We start from the raw sequence: 20877 nt of genomic DNA, 5'->3' as shown, positions 1-20877 counted from the left end.
GGATGATAAAACGTAGTCTCAGAGGGGAAACCGCTAGTCATGATATCTCTTACACCGCGGGATACACTGCTTTCCTCTTACCTTGTCAGCGGTTTCCCATAATGACGGTCAATAGCGGCAGAGTTTGAAAATTACCCTTGTCACAAATTTGTGAAGTAGTGTTCTAAAATGTCAATGCCTGATGTACACAACTGCCTATATGTAAGCCATTTCGGCTGAGTTTAAATTATCGAATTCATTCATTTTCGTTGTTCAAACACCTTAGACTTATGGTCATTTCCTCAGCTGTCTTCTGAAAATGAGCGGATTAGAAAGAAATACAAGAAACTCTCAAGAAGAAATGGAGTGCTAGAAAGAGAGCTGAACGATCTAAAGGAGCAGTTTACTACCCAAAGATTTATGCAAACTAATTCAAGAAGGTAAATTGTAGGTCCAGTTGTATATTTTCACTCTTGACTTCGAATTCTTTTCATCGAGTATGTTAAGTATATAATAAGATGTAATATGACGTTTTGCGCCAAGATATTTATCGGTCCTATCGCACCGGAATGAACCTTAATCCGCGCACAAACTGTCTTGAGCAATACCTGTTTATCACTGACGGTATCCTTCGTGGGCTTACAAGAAACCTTGCTTTTAAGCAAAGATCGAAGTGTTTTTGGCAACAGCGAGCAGGCTTAATATAATTTCATATAATAATTAAATTTCTTAAATGTGGCAAACCAAATTTAGTTGCGCAAACGTTCTCAAAGCTGGATTTTTATGAAGCACTATAGATTTGAGAATTCTCTCCATACTCTTTAGAGTTCTCCAGCTAAATTCTGATGGCCTGGCTTTTTTTTTCTTTTACTCGTTTCAATGTCAAGAACGTTCTCTTGTTACCGTAAGTTTACATTATTCTCCTGCATCAAACTGCTTAATTAAAACCTTTTTGAAGAGATTGTTCATTCGCCCTCTTCTCCTTCCATATACAGTGTCCAAGTTCAGACTGAAGAAAAAAGACAAAGAAGTGTTGGGGGATCAGCGATAAAATCAAACCAATACGACAGACAAAAGAAACCAGCTCAAGATGAACAATTTGAAAGTACAACCAAGTTAGTTGTAACTTCATCTTTCAGTTTTGACAAGGCACAGTTTATTAATTAATATTTGTTTTATTTTGAAACTGACTGAATGTTAATGCAGCATTTCATGCTGTGACTGTTCTGTTTGTCACAGGAAGTAGAAAAAATTGTGGTGACTTAATTTCATGCAAGTGTGGCTACTTGTGCTTCGCAATCATGTAGCAAGCTGCAGCCACTTCTTACATTACTTTTTGTTTTTGGTAGTAAGTTTACTGAAATTAGCATCTGCTTTCAACACCTCTATAATGTCCTGCTGTTCTCATGGAGAAGAATGGCCTCTGGTTGTTGGAGTAGGGAGTCTTGGAATATCCATTAGCCTCAAAAAACATTTTTTTATAGCAATATTTTTTTTACTTTAGGTTGCCAAGTGGCAAGGGCTGTTAAGTAGATACACTTTGCTGAGCGAATTTGATTCAATCTGATCTGTGAATGAAATGTGCTAGTAAGCTTAGAGTAAGCCAAAATTTTTCCTGTTTTAAAAAATGAGGGACCTGTTGGTACATAACTCAATTCTCTGCTTTATTGTCCAAAATGTCTCCTGTTTTAAAAAATTAGAGACCTGTTGGTACATAACTCAATTCTCTGCTTTACTGTCCAAAATGTCTCCTGTTTTAAAAAATTAGAGATATATATATATATGACTTTCATATGTTCTTAACCGTCAAATTAGAGACCTGTTGGTACATAGCTCAATTCTTTGCTTTATTGTCCTGCTCTGTATCATCTATAACTTTCATATGAAGAAAAGTTGCGTCTTAAATATAGTCTTTTGCTTTAGGATGTTGTCAATGCATAACAATCTTATGAAGAGATACCAGAAGGAACTAAAGACTAACACAGCCCATGTGGAACAAATTGCTACTTTGAGTGTGAGTATAAATTTCTCATTGTCAGAGATGAAAAATCTAAAATTGACTGTACATATTAATCACAGTTGGAAAACAGAGATTTGGAAAAGAAACTCCAAGATGCCAAAAGAAAAATAGATGAATTACACAAAGAGAATGAAGCTCTGCAGGCCAGAATTAATGCTGTGGGCATTAAGGAACGACTAACACCTTCTAAGAGAGGTACAAACTATGACCATTTTCTCTCCCTTTAGAAGGAAAGTGATCTCAATCATTTTTTATTTCATCAATGTTTCAATCAGATTTAATGGCTGATCTCCGCAAAGTTTCACAAGAGAGAGATAGGATTGCTAAGGAAAGAAAAAAGTGTAAAGGTTTGGGATTCATTTCAGTACTATATTAATAACTAACTTTTTTTCCATCTCTTTGAATTAATCCTTTAAATCCCTGAAGTGATGTAGCTTCTCCCATATAATGTCCATACATTATCAAACAAAAGGGCATTGAGAATGCTCAAACTTATAAGGTAGAGGTCGTTTTCTTGATCCAACACCAAATTCTTGTAACTAATCTACAAGGAATTGAGTAGCAGCTCATGGGGAGAATTCACACTAGGATCTTGGGACTTTTGGGGTGAAGCAATTGTCAATGGTGCCAAGCAGTCTTAAGTAAATATTAACCTTTAGTGACAAGATGTGCTCACAGGGAAAGCAAATTGGTCTGCTTGGGAACACCTATGTTTGTTTGAATTTACAAGTGAGTAAATCTAGAGAACTTTTCACTAGGTTTAAAACCCTGAAATTATGGTTAACTTGTTAGAACAAAATATTAAATGTGAGAAAAATGAAGAGCAAAGATTTGTAAAACTTCAAATCAATCTGTGTCTATATTCCTTTGATGTAAAAGCCCATACTTACATGATGACCTAGTTCAAGACTTCACTTGTCAGGTGTTACAATCCACTTGGTTGTGTCTCTATCCTCTAATTTCAGCATACTTACATGTAATGGAATGTGTATGTTAGTCGTAAACCATATTTGTATCAGGTGATATAATTTAATACACATTTTTCCTGTTTGTATTTTAACCATGGGGTCAAACACTCCACATTGGTCTTTTCAGATGAACTCAAGATGTTGGACTGGGTTAGTGAAATACTGGAATTTTAATAGCAAGTCAAAGCAATTTTTTCTTGTCGTAGAAGGGGAGCACAAACCCCCCCCCCCCTTAAAAAAACATAGAGAGGAGGGGAGGGCACAGCCTTCCACTCTTGTGTGTCAAAACTTTGCACAATGCTTTCATTGCGTTGAATTCCTTCTTCGAGTCTTTTCATATCTTGAATCATCAGGATTGTGTTTGGTGAAATACTATGTTACATGATTCTTTTTCAATAACTCCTATTAATGCAATATTACATGGGACACAATTCTAAAAGAGTTTGCTTGTGCCAACAAGCTACTAAACAATCAGTCCCCCCTACATTCTAAATTTCTCTGGCACCTCTCCTTGTATGTCAATAAAAGATCTTTGGAAGAATGAATTTGTAATTCCTAGGTCTACCTCCTGTTTGGAGGTATCCTTTTCCCAAGCATCTTTTTTTCACTGTCTGAGTAAAAAAATTAATTTTGCGTATTCTCTGTGATTTTCTTTAGGGATTCTTTGAAGAAGTAGAAGACTTAAAATATGCCCTTCAACAAGCTGCAAGACTGAATAGTGCCTATGAGAAAGCTCTCAAACAACTGTGTTCCCAGTATGGTCTTTCCTTCCCTAAAATAACAACTACAGCACCAACAAAACGCCATAGGAAACGCTCAAGGTCACAAGCAAGAGAATTTACAAGTCAATAGTATTGTAACAAATAATTCAATCTCTGCTCTTAACCCTTAAACTCTCAAAATCTGGTTGTTAATTTTCCTCTCTAGCTTCTACACATTTCCTTGTAAATTAGTTACAAGAAGTTGGTGTTAGATCAAGATAACAACCTCTACCTCATAAGTTGGAGTATTCTCATTACCTGTTTGCTGGATAATGTATGGATATTAGAGGAAGAAGTAACATGTTAATCACCTCTGGAGTTATAGGGTTAAAGAGCAGAATTGTTATATAATTACTCCTGATGATGAATTATAAATAAGGTTAAAAGAATTAATAGCATCCAGGAGGAAAAAAATATTTCATGCTGCTCATTGGTTAGCTAAATAGCTGGAAATTAAATCAAGTCGGATGATGTTAGTTTGTAATTAACAGTTCCAGTATTTCTATAAACTTTCCAGCCTTAAATTGTTAATAGCCCATTCAGTATCAGCTAACAACCACCAAAATATTTACATGTATCATTTGTGGTTAAATAGAGAATCCACTTAAGTAGATGTCAACTTTTTTTTTTAATAGATACTTATTATCTTTTGATAGGTGCAATTTATGAGCAGATCTAAAGGATACTACCAGTAATCTCTACTAAAACAACCTATTGAGAGACTTGCGGGTGCAATAGGTGCAATTTATGAGCAGATCTAAAGGATACTACCAGTAATCTCTACTAAAACAACCTATTGAGAGACTTACGGAGTTTTGTGGTTTCTTTGTTTTTTTTTTGTTTTAATTTTTTAACATGTTACTATCACAGACCAACCATTGTGTTTAATCTTGTTTCCTGTCATTCTCAAATATTCCTTTTCAATACACCAAGTGTGAAACCAGCACATGTATGTTGATGGCATAGTTGAATGTCAAAAGAAATTCAACTCTCAAGGCAGACACCCTCAGGGAATTAGGAAAAGTATTCATTGATAGAACTGTCTGCCTACAAGAATTATTCCCATAAGCGAACTCCAAAGAAAAGAGGGTGGATGTTGGTTAACAGGAGAGCTTGCTTGCTTTCCTGTGCACAAATGAAGATTTTATAAAACTGACCCTGATGCTATATTGCTGAGTCAAAGTTCATATTTTTGTTGATTTGCAAAGTCAAGACAAATCATATTGCTAAGAGTCAATTATTATCCATGGAGAATCCCCTTACAAGAGAGTGTAAACAAAAGAAAATCCAATTTTCAATTCTTTAAGTGTGTATGTCCACCTATGAAGGAGTGTCCGCTTATGGGAATGTATAAATACAGAGTTTGACTGGGAGGCAAAAAGGAAAGTTTAAAAAGTGTCCATAAGTAGAACTGTCTGCTTACATGAGTATCTGTTAACAGAAAGTTGACTGTGTTTTAAAGATTTCTTCAACATTGAACACAGTGATATATATGATAGGTTAAATCATACATGTATTTTGATTGGTTCCTACATTTGATCCACCAGAGGACAGACACATAATTAGATGATTCACTACTGACAACATTTAATTTTGACTATTTATCATACAAAACAAATGTATTCCATGTTGCTGTGGATTTGTTCAGTAAAAGATCACACATGACATCAAAATATGGTAGGAACATCATTCAGTGACACTTGGCTGTGCCTTGTGTGCCAGTTTTTTCTTGTTACCACATTTGACATCATATGTGGTCTATCACTGAACAGATGCATGACAACATGAAATCTGTAATAGTCCTAGATTGCAATTATAGTAACAAGAAAGTTGATCATGTAGTCTGATCATCTTGGTGAGAATAGCTCTGAGACAGATTATGTTGATCATAGTTACTGATATTTTGTCAACTTTGCAGAAGTTGTCAATCAGAGTTGACTGTTTCTTCTTGTCTTTCTCAGAACTACTAACCACTCACACCTGGATGATCACAGTACACAGTGAAATGTTTTTTAGGTGGTTCTCCTCAACTCCATCTTAATACCTTATTAATTAAAAAACAATTGAAGGATAAGAGCACCATTGAAAGTAAGAACTTAAGGAAGAAAATCATTAATTAAAAGTTATCATCTGTCTCGAACTGACTGAGCCAAAACTTGCTGTAGAATTGCATCTTCGTCATTGTTAAAGTCCTGTGAGATGAGAATGATTTAAATTTTTTACTGTTCACCTACAAGCTTGAACTGCAGACCTCAATAAATTGTTGTGGGGTTCAATATTTTTATTCCCATTAAAGAATGTCAGTCAGGGATTCAAGGGTTACAGTGGAACCCTGTTCATACACTCACAAATGGACAAAACTGAATGTATTAAGGCCTATTTACACGGCACGACTTTGTCGCATGTGACAAGCTTACGACAGGCCTATGACATGACTTAAGAGTCGTAAGCGAGTTGTAGGTTTGATTTACATGAAACAATTCGTGTCGTAAGCCTGTCATAAGCTTTTCGCATGCGACAAAGTTGTACTGTGTAAATAGGCCCTTAACGAGGTGGCTGTATTGCCAGGGCAAGGTCAAACGTCATAACTTTAGGGCCATAGTGACAAATATATTGCCTTTGCACTTACTAAGCAAGTGTTTTCTTCAACAGGCAACCAGAATATCCATTAGATATATGTTCAGTAATTGTCACAGTGGAAAAAAACTTAAAGATCCACTCAACACATTGAAAATTGGCAAAGATAGGCACAGGAATTCAAAGAAAAATTAACTTCTTAGTCTTTAATGATCATAATTTTTTAAACCCACAAAACTGACTCACCACATATGTATCATATTCAAAGTTATGCCGCAAATTAAGATGTTGAACAAAATCACCACTCTTCTGATTGGGATTTCCCCACGGCATGCTGGCACAGATTGGGCAAACCTAAATAAAACAAAATGATTCAATCTATTTTTCAGTATGTTACACAACCCAACACTGCCATGCTTCGTCGTCAATGATTAACAATTAACGCTTACCTCCCCCTTCCCTCTTCCCCCCATACAAACCAGCCACATGAGCTCATCCCTACTAAGACTATTTTGCCACGAATCACAACATCAATTATTTTAGAGCACTTTTAGTCTGAAGTTGGAAAACCAACACCAAAGTCGCAACAGCTAATCAGAACAAAGGAAGATATCACAATGAGCCAAAGAGAACTCATAGTAAAACAAGCAAACCACCTGAGGTGCAGCAAAACACAGTGACCAAGTCGTAGTTGGTTTTAGTTTTAACCTTTAACTTCCAGATCAAATTTGCCATTCTCCTTACTGTCAACCATACAATTCTTATAATGTTAGTTCAGAGAATTTAGTATTGGATCAACTAGCTATCCTCAAATTGATATTTTTCTTTATACTCATCACTTATCTGGTTGATATTGTATTGATATTGTAAGGAGAAATTCTGTCTTAGTCACTCATAAGAGTTAAAGGGTTAATCTAATTGGTTAGGAAAGTGGAGCCTTGTTTCCCTTTTTCATTTACATGAACTATTCAAATTATTCTTCAACTTACCACAGATTGCCTCTCATTTTTGTGATAATTGTTCACATGCTTTAACATTCCTTTACTGTCCAAGTTACTTTGGGAGCAAAAGGGACAACTGAATGTTGATCGATTTTTAAGCCTAGAAAGCAAATCAAATGAACAGTGTTGTTGGTGACAGTAAAATTAATCACTTATTCTAGCAACATGGTAACCTTGCTACCCCAAATGTCTGTTCACATAATTAAGGCAACAATAATGTTTCAATAAAATAAAACTTACTCTGGCCTAGGTTGTGAAGTACGAGCAACAGGGACAAAAGGTAGTGGAGAAACTGTCTCACAGGATGATCTGTGCTCTCTTAATCTTGACATAGGAAACTGTGATAAAGAGTAACAAAAGAAGTGAGCTATTACCTAATTTCTATTCATAATTTTCACTATGAAAATTAATTTTAATCAGTTGTGTTGTGTGATTGTCCAGCAGAGGGCCAGCAGAATGTTGCCACCACCCAAAACAATGCTCATTTTTAATTCCAGATTATGCAGATCACACTCCATGATTGTTTGTTGATATTAGGTTTGAAATTCATTCAAATTCCATGGAATTGTCAATCACTAGCACAAAAAAACCTACAACATCAAAGGTGTGACAGTTAATGGACTGATGACCTCAAATCCCCAGGTACTGCATGTTATCTATTGAAATACTAGTGGGGAATGGTTAATTTTGGTCCCAATTTTACCTTAATAAATCAGTGGCTTTACTTTCATGGTGTGCATGAATGAAATTTAAATTCATATTAATTCAAAGAGTGAAGGTTGATCACATTGATGTAGACAAATGAATGTTTGCTGATGCTGATTTTACAAAATTTTCTTCCAGTGAGGTCTTCATTAACAATAATCATTTGAAGCACCTTTATTCATAACTTTAATTCAGTAAAACTCCCTGTTTCCAGTGAAGGAGCAAAGGAGGTAGACTGGAGAAGAAAGCGCAGAGAAGTTAACAAGTCAACTTTAATGAGAGTAAGAAGCAGGAGGGAAATGTAACATTCAACATTCTTTAATTAATCATCAGTCTGCTGTGGATACACCACACCCCCTTTCCTCCTACTAAAAATGCTATGTCCTCATCCCTTGGCCCTTAGATCTCACTGAAAAAAAGCAGAAGTAAGTACCTGTCTGTTACAACTAGAACAGGTTCCTGTACTGTGACGAATCTGCCGGTCAATGTCTCTTGCTCTTCTTTTCTCATTAAAGTTGAAATTATCCCGACAAACAGGACATGTGGATGATCCAGAAAGATTTTCAACTGAACTCAAGCAATCACTGCAAAAACTGAAAACAAAGGAAAGGTAAAGTCCTCATAAAGGATCACTTTACAGCCCATGTCAAAATTACCATAACTGTAAGTAATCAAATCACAAGATATGTTGTTATCCCTTATATTCATGTGAGAGACATTAAGCCTCTGTTAGCACACTGGGCTTTAGGTCTAAAGTTTGTTTAGCAAGCTCTGCAGTATCCTTGGACAAGACAATTCCCTCCAAAGGGCTTTCCTAGCTGCAATATCACAAGGGCACCAAACTAAGTTTACCCCAGGCCCATAACCTTCAGAGGTATAACAGCTATGGTAAGAGGGATTTCAACACTTTTGGTCTAAAATATGATGTAAAAATCTGACGTTTTGGAGTCCTTGCCCAGGATTGGATATATTGTGGGAAAAAAGATTTATAGAAAATTACTTCTTTCTTAGAATTTCACTTTCGGGTGTTTTGAAAATAGTGGCCTCTGACAACCTTTCTCCTGCACCATTCTAGCGACAGTTGCTCTGTGATAGTGATGAAACATTTTTAAAATGGGAAGTCTGGAAAAGGATAATCCTCTCTCATCCTGTAAACAAGGAAATTTGACAAACAATTCCGGCTTACTTCACTTCCGGTTTGAATAAGTCTCGTATATTTGCTTGCATTCGTGCACTCGCAAAACTTAACGAACGAAATCGTCAGATCTAAGTCACAGACGTTTAAGAGGAATATATGCAAACTAGAGAAATGAAAAGATACTTCCGTTAAGAACAAATTTAGGCCATTAAAAAGTACACTTCGTTTCTGATTAAAATTAACTTTACTTACGTGTGTCCGCAAGGAATAGAGATGGGATTTTCGAAAATTTCCAAACAGACAGGGCACTGTAAGTCCTCTTCCGTATCCAGTGGTTTTCCATGATATCCCCCTGTAGCCATTTCCTCCTCAGAGGCTGAAAATTAGGTTGTTTACAGTAATTTACTGCTGCAAACTCAGCCAACAGTTTCCGCTTTTCAGAGCAGTATAAACAGACTCGATGGCTGAGATCAGCGGACACAATCAAAACAATCAGTACGTCACGTAATTCAAGGTTTACAAAATGGCGGATGCCATGCTTTCTTCCTTCGAACGAACTTTTATCGTGAATGGAGTAGAGCAAGATTTCCGATCCGATGGAAGGTCTTGTCACGATTATAGACATTTTGAGGTGGAAACTGGGATCGTGTCAAACACCAGCGGATCTGCACGACTTCGTTTGGTATGATATAAAACAGGAATAGGATACAGTTCTAATCGTAACTTCTGATCGAGTGTCAATCAACTTTGAGTAAATGCAAGACCACCTTAACTTTTTCCGTGGCTAAGTTCTAGACGATTCGATGACATTGGTTTTTTTTTTTGTAGCCTATGTCAAACTTTTTTTAACATAACAGATAGGCATGTTTATTAATCTAAACGCGTCGCGGGGATCTGAGAGTTGTTTTAAATTTGGGAAGCTTTTCTTTTTTTTTTTTTTAATGATAAGTTCTCGTTAATGTTTCAGGTCCTAAAATACATACAACTCACATCTTTCTTCTTCTAGGCGGTAAAGCCAATTCATTTGCAAAACATCAACTCAATTCATAGTGTATACAGCTGTTTCGAGAGAGGTTATCGGGAAGAAAGCGTAAACGATAAAAATGAAAGTTCGACTGCACTGGTTATGAATAATTATCAATACAACAGAAAAGTAAATGATTTTTAAGATTTTAAATACTTATGCATGATATGAGTAATTGACGAAATTTGTTTTTAGTTTTCATGGTTTCTTTTTCAATTCATAGTCTACAACAGACATCTTGGTCGGAGTAAAAGCAGAAATAGGAGAACCTCATCTGGAGAAACCAAACTATGGATATATTGAGTTCTTTGTTGACTGGTAAGTAATTTTATTCTTGTTTATTGTCTAGGGTTTTGCATTCTATTTTGAGTATTTTTCGTTTTGTAACTCCACTGAATTTTTTCAAAGATAATTTTACTCACAGACCTTTTTGTACAGATGCGTATTAATCTTCAAAACATGTTACTCTACTTGCAATTTACATTGCTAGTATTTTTATCATATTGGGAGAAGAGAAATTGGATTTTAAAATGTTGCTTACATGTGCTAGAGTTTTATCACTTTTTTGTTTTGTTTTGCTTTTTTATTTTTTAATTTTTTTAGCTCTGCAAATGCTTCTCCTGAATTTGAAGGTCGCGGAGGAGATGAACTGGGAGCAATGCTGGCAAAGAGTTTAGAGAAGGCTTATAACCACAAGTCGGCCATTGATCTAGAGTCATTGTGCATCCTACCTGGAAAGCAGTGCTGGGTGTTATATATTGATGCTCTGGTACGATAAAGTTTTGTTGTCGATTTTCTATAAAATGTCTGCATGAGGCTTCATGTATCTGCCATTCATGCCAGTTTGGTGTTTGCTCCTCTTCAAAAGTTCCTTTCTGAAATTATTGATTTTTTTACTGTAAGTTGATCAAGGCAGAGTTATTATTACTGAAAAAGTTATTTTCAATGGTTAATGCATGAATATTGGCCATTTGTCTGAGCACTTTGTTGTGATTAAATCCTAACAATTAAAACATCACATTTTCAGAATTACTTTAGAAGAGATCCTGCTTTTTTAGTTGGTGATCAAGCCCAGTTCAGCCAGAACATTACTTGAACCTCACAACACCTCTCAGCCAAAGAAACTTGTGTACTTTAACTTGATCAACTTTTTTTCTGTTGTCAGTAATACAGCAGGATGGGAGATAGCCCTCTATAAAGTCTAAAACTTGTTGAATAAGAAAGTGTTTATCTTGTAGGTGTTAGAATGTGGTGGGAATCTGTTTGATTGTGTGTCCTTGGCAGTAAAGGCAGCTCTTCATAACACCAGGTAAGATGTGATGTACAATTCTGTTAGAATGGCAAACTTCATCATTTGTTTTCATCATCATCATCATCATTATCATTTTTATTGTCATGTTACCTTGGTATTGTTGCAAAGGTGCTTCTCTAGTCCTACCTTGCCAATGTATCATAGATAAATATGTCTTCCTTTGGTTTGATTATTGATCATTTTGTAATGAATAGTGAATATCTGAAATTTAACTCAATTTTTTCAGAATTCCAAATGTTTCAGTATCTATGGAAGAAGGAGGTGAAGAACTTGAAATATCAGATGATCCACATGACTGTAGAAGACTGGATGTCAATTCTATCCCAGTAACAGTCACTATGAGTAAGGTATATAGAAACCTGCAACATTGGTGTGAAGAAATTTGAATTTATTTTCCTACCAGCAAGTGTGTTTGTCAACCTTGTAATCAACTGTCAGATCTCAAACACTGTGCATGAAGATACAGTTGGAACAATTTTTGAAACACACACACATTTTATTAATTTCCAATTAAATTTTACAGAAAAGAAAATGAGGTTCAAGTCATTTGCATAAGAAAATTATGTACTTGGGTCAGCTTACACAAATCTTTGCTTTGATAGAATGCTCATTTTTGGGATTAATGAATAAGGTCTAAGCCTGTCTTGTTCATTATCCATATAAGATGCCTTTGGGAAGGCTTTTTTGGGATTTAAATTTGATTTTAAAACATTTTAGATTGGTCATCGTCATGTTGTGGATGCCAGTCTTCAAGAGGAAGCTTGTAGTCTTGCTCAGTTACTAGTGTCAGTGAATGGTGACAACAATATCTGTGCAATGCAGAAAGTTGGCCAAGGTGCTCTGGATCCAGACTCTATTTTTGAGATGACTGAGGTAATGAAGGTTCTTCTCTTTTGTTACAGCATTAGTTACACTATTTATTCATTCTTATACCTACACTCCTGCTAACCTACTTACTCTTCCCCTGACTAGGTGACATTGAACCACATAATGCAGAAAAGACATTTAAATCATATACATTAATGATTAGTAGTTAATGATTAATGCCAATTAATGCAGTTATCCAAGACAACTAAGTTATGAAATAAGAAACATTGCACTCATTTTTTGTTTGTGCACCCTATCTATCACATTTGTGATTGTATAACAACAGGTGCAATGTATTATGTCTGAGTTGTTTGTGGTTAACTTTTTCAGTTCTTCCATTGTATAAAATGTTCCTTAGAAATCCAGTAGAGATTTTAATTAGAGCTTGATCAGTAACTAACCAGCAAGAAGGGAATGATTAGCATTCTCAAGTTCATTGTCTTCAGTGATTATTCTCAATCCTGTCCTGATGACACCTTTTTAACCTATGATTGAGATAATAAATACATACCATTAAGAAAAGAGTGGTTTTATTTTAAAAATCACATTATGTTATCTGATAGCACTGTTTTTTCTTTAGACAGCAAGTTCTGTTGGAAAATCATTAAACAAAGCACTTCTGAAAGTCCTTGAAAAAGAGGAAGTTGAAACAAGTAAAAATAAAGACAAGGTTGGTTTCCTATTATAGATGAAGGGCCACCTTAAAAGTCAATTGTGTCAAGGAGAGCACTGGTTTCAATTAAGCAGGGAGACCCACCCATGGAGATTGAGATGTCACCTCACCTTTGGTGTGTGACATAGTTGTGCAAGACAATAGAAGTCAGAAAATATCCTGAATACAGTCTTGAGCTGGATAGTGAAATCTGTCCTTTCCAGTGATGATGATGAAGAACTGAAATGCAAGAAACCACTGCCTGAGGGACGGTCCGATAATGTTATCCTTTCCTTTCATGGTATCTTCACCAACTCTTATCAACACTGATCTGTTTGCATATCAAGGAAGGGTATCAGCGAATATCTATCTCAAGAGACTTCACGCATATATTTATTATAATTGATTATCATAGTTGTTCTTTCAAATGTTACCCTTCAAAGCTGCAAAGTATGAGCTGACTTGTTAGGCATACCTTGAAGAAATGAGCCAACTTAGGGCGTGGTCCACCATATGCACTGGTCTATATCTAGTGGCTTTGGAACTAATGTGCCGCAGTGTTAGTGAGACCTCTCTTACAGACTAGGAAGGATCAAGAATGCATTTTTTAATGTATCAAGAATAAAAATATTTATTTTTTAAAAAGCCTTCTGTACAGTATCTTATTCTTTTTCTTGTCTTCTACATTAATAAACAGAGTTTTCCTTCCTTACTGAAGTGCTAACCAGAAAATTTCTTGAGCCAGAGCTCCCTCCACCTCTTTGAGGTAATTATTTGTTACCAGTGAGTTGTCAGGACAACCTGGCAAAATGCAGTGGATTTTGTTCAATTGATATCCCATTTGAAGGGGAAGGGGGTGGGTGGTTCAAAATGTACTCTCTGTCACCTGGTATTTATGGGGTTAGTAATAAGCTCGGGTACTTATTGGACGCAATTCAACAACCTTGACTTTATGTTCAGAAAGGAAAAATCTATTGCAAATAAAAATGTGGAAAGATAGCTGATCTAGAGAATGGTAGATGATAGAAATGACATTACTTTTTTTACTCCTTGTCAGGGCTCCTTTCCTCGTTTGATTTTGTCACAACAAGTAAAATTTACAAATTTATACACTCCTCACTTGTCCCCCGGAGAAATTAGACATTATTATTAGTGAAGCAAGGGTCGTTTTCAAGAGAGGTTTGGAAGTATTTTACAAGGCAATAATTCACAGAACAATTAAGCATCCCCGACCACCCCACCCACCCACATACGTACACCACTACACCGATAATCTTTCCGCTGATGTTAAAAAAAAAAAAGAAAAGAAGACTGGATACTATCTGGGTAAAAACTATCTGGGTATAAAAGTACTGGGTACTAAAAAGCAAGATGGCGATTTGGGGACGGATGAAGCTGTGAGGGTATAGTAGATAGTGATAGTACCATCATGACGATAGCTATTGGGTTCGAAGGGAGTGCAAATAAGCTAGGCATTGGTATTGTAAGAGATGGCGTTGTTCTTTCGAATGTACGAACAACTTACATCACTCCACCTGGACAAGGTAGGTCTGCATGAACCGAGCACGCGGTAAAGTTTTACTTTTATCGTTTGTTCTTCCTTTATCTGACCTCAACTACTCTATATCTCAATTTAGGGTTCTTACCAAGAGACACGGCGAAGCATCACCGAGAAAATATCATTGATATATTAAGAAGGTACAGAGAATTGGTCTCTAAAACATGCAGTTTGTAGTTAAGAGTTCAGTAGGTCCTGCTCTATAGCTAAGGTTGTGTTTTACATTTAGATCTTTAAAAGAGGCCAACATCAAACCTCAGGACATAGATTGTGTCTGTTACACTAAAGGTGAGCTGTCATAAATATGTTGCCCTAAATATTCTTAAAGAAGATCATCATACGGAGTCGAAGTAGAAGTCTTGACCAGAGTTAACAAAGGTCTTCTTTAGTAAATATGGAAACGTAGTAAGAAATCTAACTCAAATGCTCTAACTCTAAGCTGTTTGGCTTAGTCAGCGGAGTGAGTAGCCTAAAAGTGTGAGGTTGTAAACAGAAACAAAAGTTGGACAAATATTAGATTTAGACAAAATCAATTAAATCATTTTCTATTGATTTTTATACTTCACTCTCTTCAACTATCATGTAATAGAAATTTCTAGCTCATAATATAGTTTTAATTAGATTAAATTTTATTGACTGTTTGACCCCTAAGATTTTGACCAGCTTCTTATTTCAATATCACTCTTAATCACTTGGTAATGTCACAAGAATAAAGGAAATGACCACCGACTCAAAAAGCTTTTGATTGTAAAACAAATTTTCCTTGTCTGCACATTTGAAAGTGTAAGAGGAATAGTATGGAGAATATACATACTGATGGTAGGTTGGAAAGGGTTAATGTTAATCATTTGGTGTTCATTTAAGGTCCAGGCATGGGTGCACCTTTGGTGTCTGTAGCAGTTGTTGCAAGAACAGTTGCACAACTTTGGAAAAAGCCTATGGTGGCTGTTAACCATTGCATAGGGCACATTGAGATGGGACGGCTAGTAACAGGTGCTGTCAATCCTACTGTTCTTTACGTCAGTGGTGGAAACACTCAAGTGATTGCATACTTGGAGCGACGATATCGTATTTTTGGAGAAACCATTGATATTGCTGTTGGGAACTGTTTGGATAGATTTGCAAGAGTCCTTAAGGTAAAAATTTTGTCATTGTATGGCTGGTTTCAATTGTAGGAAAGATGTAGTGAATTCTGTATTCTAAGTGACTATCCAAGCTCCTCTTGCCACAGGCACCCCAAGCTCACTTCTCGAGAGAAAGCAAACAATTTTTTCGTGAATTTTAAAATTCATGAAAGGGTCACACATTGAGCGAGGTGGTGTTAAGTTAAGAGAGGAACCGTTGAGAATTTGAACACATAATAAGGAATCATATGTGTCCATTGTGGTTTCTGGTATTCTCTGCCATTTTAAGCTTACTTTCCCATCACTATTCCTGTTAAAAGACAAAGTCAAGGCTGCACACTACAATTTCAACTGTTGTCCACATGGAAGTGGTTTGCATCCGGAAAATCCTCCCGATTAGCATTTTCTCCCCCAAAGTTTACGATTTAAGATTATTACACCCTGGGACATGTCTCAATACCAAAACTCCCCAAGCATTATGCTGAAAACAATAGTTTTCTACCAGTATTTCCAAGTTCGCTTCTCTCTGGCTATGCTCTTCATGGCCAGACTGGATACAGGGATGCTGCACAAATTGATAATTTGCTTTTTCTCAAGTTGTGAGCTTAGGACTCCTGTGATCTTGCCTGTACAACATATTCTGCTTTGATTCCGCAGGAATAAAAAATTGTGTGGCTAGTTTACGTATTTCATAACTCTCAAGGAACTTTACCGCACAGTTAGAAGGAAAATCACTTTTTGGTCAGTTTTAATTTAACAGCAGTGGAATCAATAATTAAGTCTTTAAGAGCATCACATCATATAAAAATTAAATGCCATACTATAAATCAGTTATTATCCAAGGTTAATCATGGCCATGATTAGAAATTAAATAGTCCAAAACCAGTGTGTGTCATCATTGAGTTAGAAAACTTATTCATCTTATGTTTCAGCTTTCAAATGATCCAAGCCCAGGATACAACATAGAACAAATGGCAAAGAGGTGAACCTTGATTTATAGAAACTTGAAGTACAGAAGCAGAAGATGTATGTGTTGAAGTTTACAATGAATGTCAGTTCAATATGAGTTTTTTTTAAAACTTGTTTAAGTTGTTTTCACCTTTGTTTTAGGTCCTTCATAGTAATGTTAAGCTCAATTCTTTTTTTCAGGGGAAAAAAGCTTATTGAATTACCTTACACAGTGAAGGGAATGGATGTATCATTTTCAGGAATTTTATCATACATTGAAGTACGTCTGTTTTTATGAATGTTGCGTTTAATTTCAAGTCTGTTTCTCACTAACTGCTATTCATCAATTTTCCTAACTTGTTGAGGCATATTGATCTTATTAGAGATACTGTCTGAATGCTAACTTAACTGTAACTGTCGGTGATACTTTTTTGTGTTTTGTGTTAGAGTATGGCACCCAAGTTACTTGAATCAGGAGAATGTACTCCAGAGGATTTGTGCTTCTCTCTTCAGGTAAGGGAGATAAACTGACAATGAGGCCTAGGAACACAAGTAACAACACTAAGTTAAACAACAAACTTGTGGGATTAGAAGTTGTTTTAACTCAATGAAATGCTTAGACCTTAATTCTCAAGTCAGGGGTGATGTTGTAAGGAGAAACTAGATGCCAGTCAATTTTTTGCCTTTGATTTCTCAAAAACACATTCGTGAAACAGAGAAACTTATATGAGAGTAATCTTAGTGTTAACTCATTTTTTCCTCAGGAAACAGTTTTTGCCATGCTCATTGAAACAACAGGTGAATTGATAATTTACAATTGATTGTTCACTAATAGTATTTATGTTTTGGCATAAAAAGAATAAGTTGAGATTCAGAGAAGAGGCAAATTCATCAATTCTTCTTTAGTCTATGTCCAAGTGATTTTAAATCATTCACTCCACCTGTTACTTAATAGACAATTACCTTTCAGTTCAATGTATGGGAAACCATGAAGTATTAGTCTCATTCAATTTGGTAATTTGCAATAGAGAGAGACTGAAATGTGACAAAGATTAAAGGAAACAGAGATCTTAAACAACTGACCATCAAAAGTTAGGTCTAAGAAGAAGGAACCATGAAGAAGCTATGCTATTAAGACTTAGCAATTTGTTATTAGTTTAGTAATGAACATGGCATTTCTGTCAGAATTTAAGTCAGTAAAGCATAGTTTGCCTGTTTTATAACTTTTAATTTTTCAGAAAGAGCAATGGCTCACTGTGGGTCCAGTGAGGTTCTTATTGTTGGTGGAGTGGGATGTAAGTGGTATTTGTGTCTTGCAATTTATTGATTGCTATGAGAACATCTGATCTGAAAGTATTTTCTGCATTTTCTTTGAATCTGAGTTTTCCTTTATATATGTATAATATATATTATATATTGTATCAAGTAAATGCATACCCAAATGTACAATCTGCTTTAATCCATTGAACTTGAGTATCAGGATTCATTCTTTTGTTTAGAAAATGAACATAGACACAAATCTGACTCTAAGTGATAGCTCACATCATTTTAACAATGTTTTCATCAGACATGATATGATAAGTTGAATTACACAAACATTTTGATTTGTGTTTACCTACATGAATGATCTGTTGGAGGACAGACATGCAGATAGATGTCACTATCAACAACATTTTGTTTTTTTATGATATGAAACAAATAGATTCTTTGTTGCCATAGGTGTGCCACTTTTCTTGGTTCTTTCCACATTTTGACATCATCTGTGATTTATTACCAAACAGATTTACCATAATGTTTTTGTTGTTAAATATACACCTAGGGCATGTGGTACTGGAACAGATATAGTTTAATTATGATAATTTTTAAGTGGTGCTTATACTTTTCTTCTGTTCATGCAGGCAACAAGAGATTACAAGAAATGATGGGTAAGTTCAGATGGTCACAAGCACTGGCAATTTATCTGTTTTACAGTTTATTTAATTGGGTAAAATTAGGTACAATCTGTGCAGGACAAGCCAGAATATTCCCATGATGGAGTGATGGTATACCCCAAAGGAAAGTTGTAAAGTTTCTCTGATGACTGTTAACTTTTTAAACCCTAAGAGTGACCAGCATCTAATTTCTCCTTACAATAATACCACTGAATTATTCATTAAGATAATGGGAATAAAGGAAATGATCACCAACCTTAGAAGCTTTGGTTGTAAGTGAATTCTCCTTGTTAGTACCAAAGGAAATTCATAGATAAGAGTATTGAGAATGTAGATACTGATGTTAGGGCATAAGGGTTACACTGTACGACTTCCCTTTTGTGTACTAGACCATTGGTCTTAGTTCAAATTCTTATCATTAATGGTTGTTTCATCAGAATGATGACAATGATTTATTGATTTATGTCAGGTGTGATGGCTAAAGAAAGGGGAGCTAAACTTTATGCTACTGATGAAAGGTAATATTTTGGATTACATGAGGAATCATTTACTAAATACATGTATTTCATAACTGAGCCAATGGACAATTGAAAGTTCTTAACCCTTCAACTCCCAAAAGGGATTAGCTTGAAACTTCTGCCTATAATATCCTGACATTATCCTGCTAACAGGTAACAAGAATACTCAAACTTATTGGTTAGAAGTTGTTATCTTGATCTAACACAAAATTGCTGTCACTAATTTAAAAGAAAATGTGTAGCAGTTCTAATCTGAAGTATTCTGTTTGTGACAAGTTGGGAAAAGTGGTGCTGATTTTAGGTCTGTGGAAAAAGGCTTTGTTTTAAATAGCACAGAGTATAAACCAGCCAAGTTTGTAATAGCTAAGCTGGACTTTCTTTACTTTTTCAGGTTCTGTATAGACAAGGGGTTAATGATAGCACAAGCGGGTGGGAGATGTTCCGTTCTGGGTGGGTCACTCCCGTTAGAGGAAACCCACATGTACACAGAGGTACGTGCTAAAAGGGCAGGGTCCACATAGTTGTTGTTTGATGAGTCTTAAAAAGACATTAGTTGTTATTCAAACCCACAAAGTGCGAGCTCATGATTAAGTAAAGAAGAGGAGAGTTCTGCAAAATTGATTTCCAGTTGAATCATTATCTCTGATTGCTCCATGAAAAATGGTATTCAACTTGGTTCCTTTTTTTGTGACCTCCCATATTTGTGATCACAAGATTTGACATCCCGCCCCCATTTCTTTCTTCTTTTAAAGGTCATGTTTTTAAATGAAACACTTACTGTTTCCCAAAGATCTTTGAAACTCAATGTTTGACTAAGTCAATATTCTCAGTTGGAATTTTTTGCAATGACTTGACTCAACAGGTACAGAACAGATGAAGTTGAAGTGACATGGAGAGATGACAGCTAACTCACAGTAACACATGTTGGCATAACGCAGTCTTATACATGTATCTCTGCACTGTATGAAGTACTATAGGCATGAAGAAGGAAATTAAATTCCTCCATAACACTCAAACTCAACCAATTTGCCATCTTTCCTAGAGTGTTTACACATACGTTCCAACATTGCTGATCTCAGCAGCATGTGAGAGGCAAGTTGCATAATTATTTCCAGGGTGTGATCAGTGGAGATAGTGCATCAAACCTTTCTTTCCTGCCATCTTCCTTTAAGGAAAGATTTGACTGAAAAGATTTGTAAATTATCTGAAAAAACTCATGATAAGTACAGTTCACTGCTTGGTGTGTAAAAGAGAGGGCAGAGATTGTAATTTGCCAGTGGCAACATTTTTGAAAGATTCCAATTAGCCCTTAAAACTCTCATGATCTGATTGGTAATTCTTCCTAACCCCCACCCCACCCCCCCCCCTCCTTGACTGCTGTTCATTTCCTTGTAAACTAGTTTCAAGAATTTGGTGTTAGATCAAGATAAAAAATTTTACTCGATAAGTTTTGAGTATTCTCATTACCCGTTTGCTTGAAAACGTTTTGATGTTATAGGGAGAAGCTACATGTTAATCCCTCATGGGAGTTTTAGGGTTAAAACATATGGCAAAACAATCAGACTCTTAGAATGTTCTTAAAATGTCAATAAAGAATTTTCTGATATGATAAGTAAATGTTTAGTTGAAATGTTTATGAGATAGAAGAGGGTGGGTTCATTGATTTTGAGGGGGGGTTGAAAATTGCATAGATTAGAAGTAGACTGTCAAACAACAGATTTACAAGGTTAAAAAACGGCAGAAAGGAAGGATTAGGCATAAAGATCAAAGAATGGTCGTGGGCTGGGAGAGACT

The 20877-nt window shown here is 35.8% G+C and overlaps 4 protein-coding genes across 4 annotated transcripts; 3 read left to right on the top strand and 1 right to left on the bottom strand.

Annotated features, from left to right (window-relative positions):
* Positions 1-92: 92 nt before the first annotated feature.
* On the top strand, positions 93-4532 carry LOC131777133 (centrosomal protein of 290 kDa). The gene is made up of 8 exons (XM_059093362.2): positions 93-201; positions 286-419; positions 975-1094; positions 1903-1993; positions 2059-2194; positions 2275-2346; positions 3095-3117; positions 3625-4532. Exons 1-8 carry the CDS (start codon positions 169-171, stop codon positions 3817-3819), a joined length of 804 nt encoding a protein of 267 aa, XP_058949345.2. The 5' UTR covers positions 93-168; the 3' UTR covers positions 3820-4532.
* Positions 4516-9600, bottom strand: LOC131777132 (E3 ubiquitin-protein ligase RNF166). Its single transcript, XM_059093361.2, has 6 exons — positions 9402-9600; positions 8445-8604; positions 7547-7644; positions 7295-7406; positions 6552-6659; positions 4516-5920 (listed from the first exon to the last, which is right to left on the bottom strand). The coding sequence occupies exons 1-6, from the start codon at positions 9509-9511 to the stop codon at positions 5855-5857; spliced, it is 654 nt and encodes a 217-aa protein (XP_058949344.2). The 5' UTR covers positions 9512-9600; the 3' UTR covers positions 4516-5854.
* Positions 9601-9672: 72 nt separating this feature from the next.
* On the top strand, positions 9673-13823 carry LOC131777131 (exosome complex component RRP42). The gene is made up of 7 exons (XM_059093360.2): positions 9673-9831; positions 10397-10491; positions 10777-10942; positions 11412-11482; positions 11712-11832; positions 12203-12358; positions 12933-13823. The coding sequence occupies exons 1-7, from the start codon at positions 9673-9675 to the stop codon at positions 13038-13040; spliced, it is 876 nt and encodes a 291-aa protein (XP_058949343.1). The 3' UTR covers positions 13041-13823.
* A 539-nt stretch (positions 13824-14362) lies between these two features.
* Positions 14363-20698, top strand: LOC131777136 (probable tRNA N6-adenosine threonylcarbamoyltransferase). Its single transcript, XM_059093365.2, is given in 14 exon segments — positions 14363-14548; positions 14642-14702; positions 14792-14850; positions 15427-15698; positions 16619-16668; positions 16836-16914; positions 17082-17147; positions 17399-17432; positions 17873-17929; positions 18533-18559; positions 19035-19083; positions 19475-19559; positions 19561-19574; positions 19946-20698. Coding segments are annotated over 14 exon segments (1014 nt in total). The 5' UTR covers positions 14363-14433; the 3' UTR covers positions 19992-20698.
* The last annotated feature ends 179 nt before the right edge of the window (positions 20699-20877 follow it).

This window comes from Pocillopora verrucosa, chromosome 3 (assembly GCF_036669915.1).
Source record: "Pocillopora verrucosa isolate sample1 chromosome 3, ASM3666991v2, whole genome shotgun sequence".
NCBI classification, from domain to species: Eukaryota; Metazoa; Cnidaria; class Anthozoa; order Scleractinia; family Pocilloporidae; genus Pocillopora; species Pocillopora verrucosa.
The sequence above is the reverse complement of the archived record's forward strand: the minus strand, read 5'-3'. Positions and strand labels throughout refer to the sequence as shown.

Bases quoted from the DNA above. Each gene is read 5' to 3' on its own strand.
- LOC131777133 (XM_059093362.2), top strand. From the start codon at position 169: ATGTCAATGCCTGATGTACACAACTGCCTATAT. The intron at 1,994-2,058 runs GTGAGTATAAAT...TATTAATCACAG, and splicing joins AACAAATTGCTACTTTGAGT to TTGGAAAACAGAGATTTGGA. The intron at 2,195-2,274 runs GTACAAACTATG...TGTTTCAATCAG, and splicing joins ACTAACACCTTCTAAGAGAG to ATTTAATGGCTGATCTCCGC.
- LOC131777132 (XM_059093361.2), bottom strand. From the start codon at position 9,511: ATGGCTACAGGGGGATATCATGGAAAACCACTGGATACGGAAGAGGAC. The intron at 7,645-8,444 runs GTACTTACTTCT...TCTTTATCACAG, and splicing joins GTTCTAGTTGTAACAGACAG to TTTCCTATGTCAAGATTAAG. The intron at 5,921-6,551 runs GTGAGTCAGTTT...CTCATCTCACAG, and splicing joins TTGAATATGATACATATGTG to GACTTTAACAATGACGAAGA.
- LOC131777131 (XM_059093360.2), top strand. From the start codon at position 9,673: ATGGCGGATGCCATGCTTTCTTCCTTCGAACGAACTTTTATCGTGAAT. The intron at 10,492-10,776 runs GTAAGTAATTTT...TAATTTTTTTAG, and splicing joins ATTGAGTTCTTTGTTGACTG to CTCTGCAAATGCTTCTCCTG. The intron at 11,833-12,202 runs GTATATAGAAAC...AAAACATTTTAG, and splicing joins TAACAGTCACTATGAGTAAG to ATTGGTCATCGTCATGTTGT.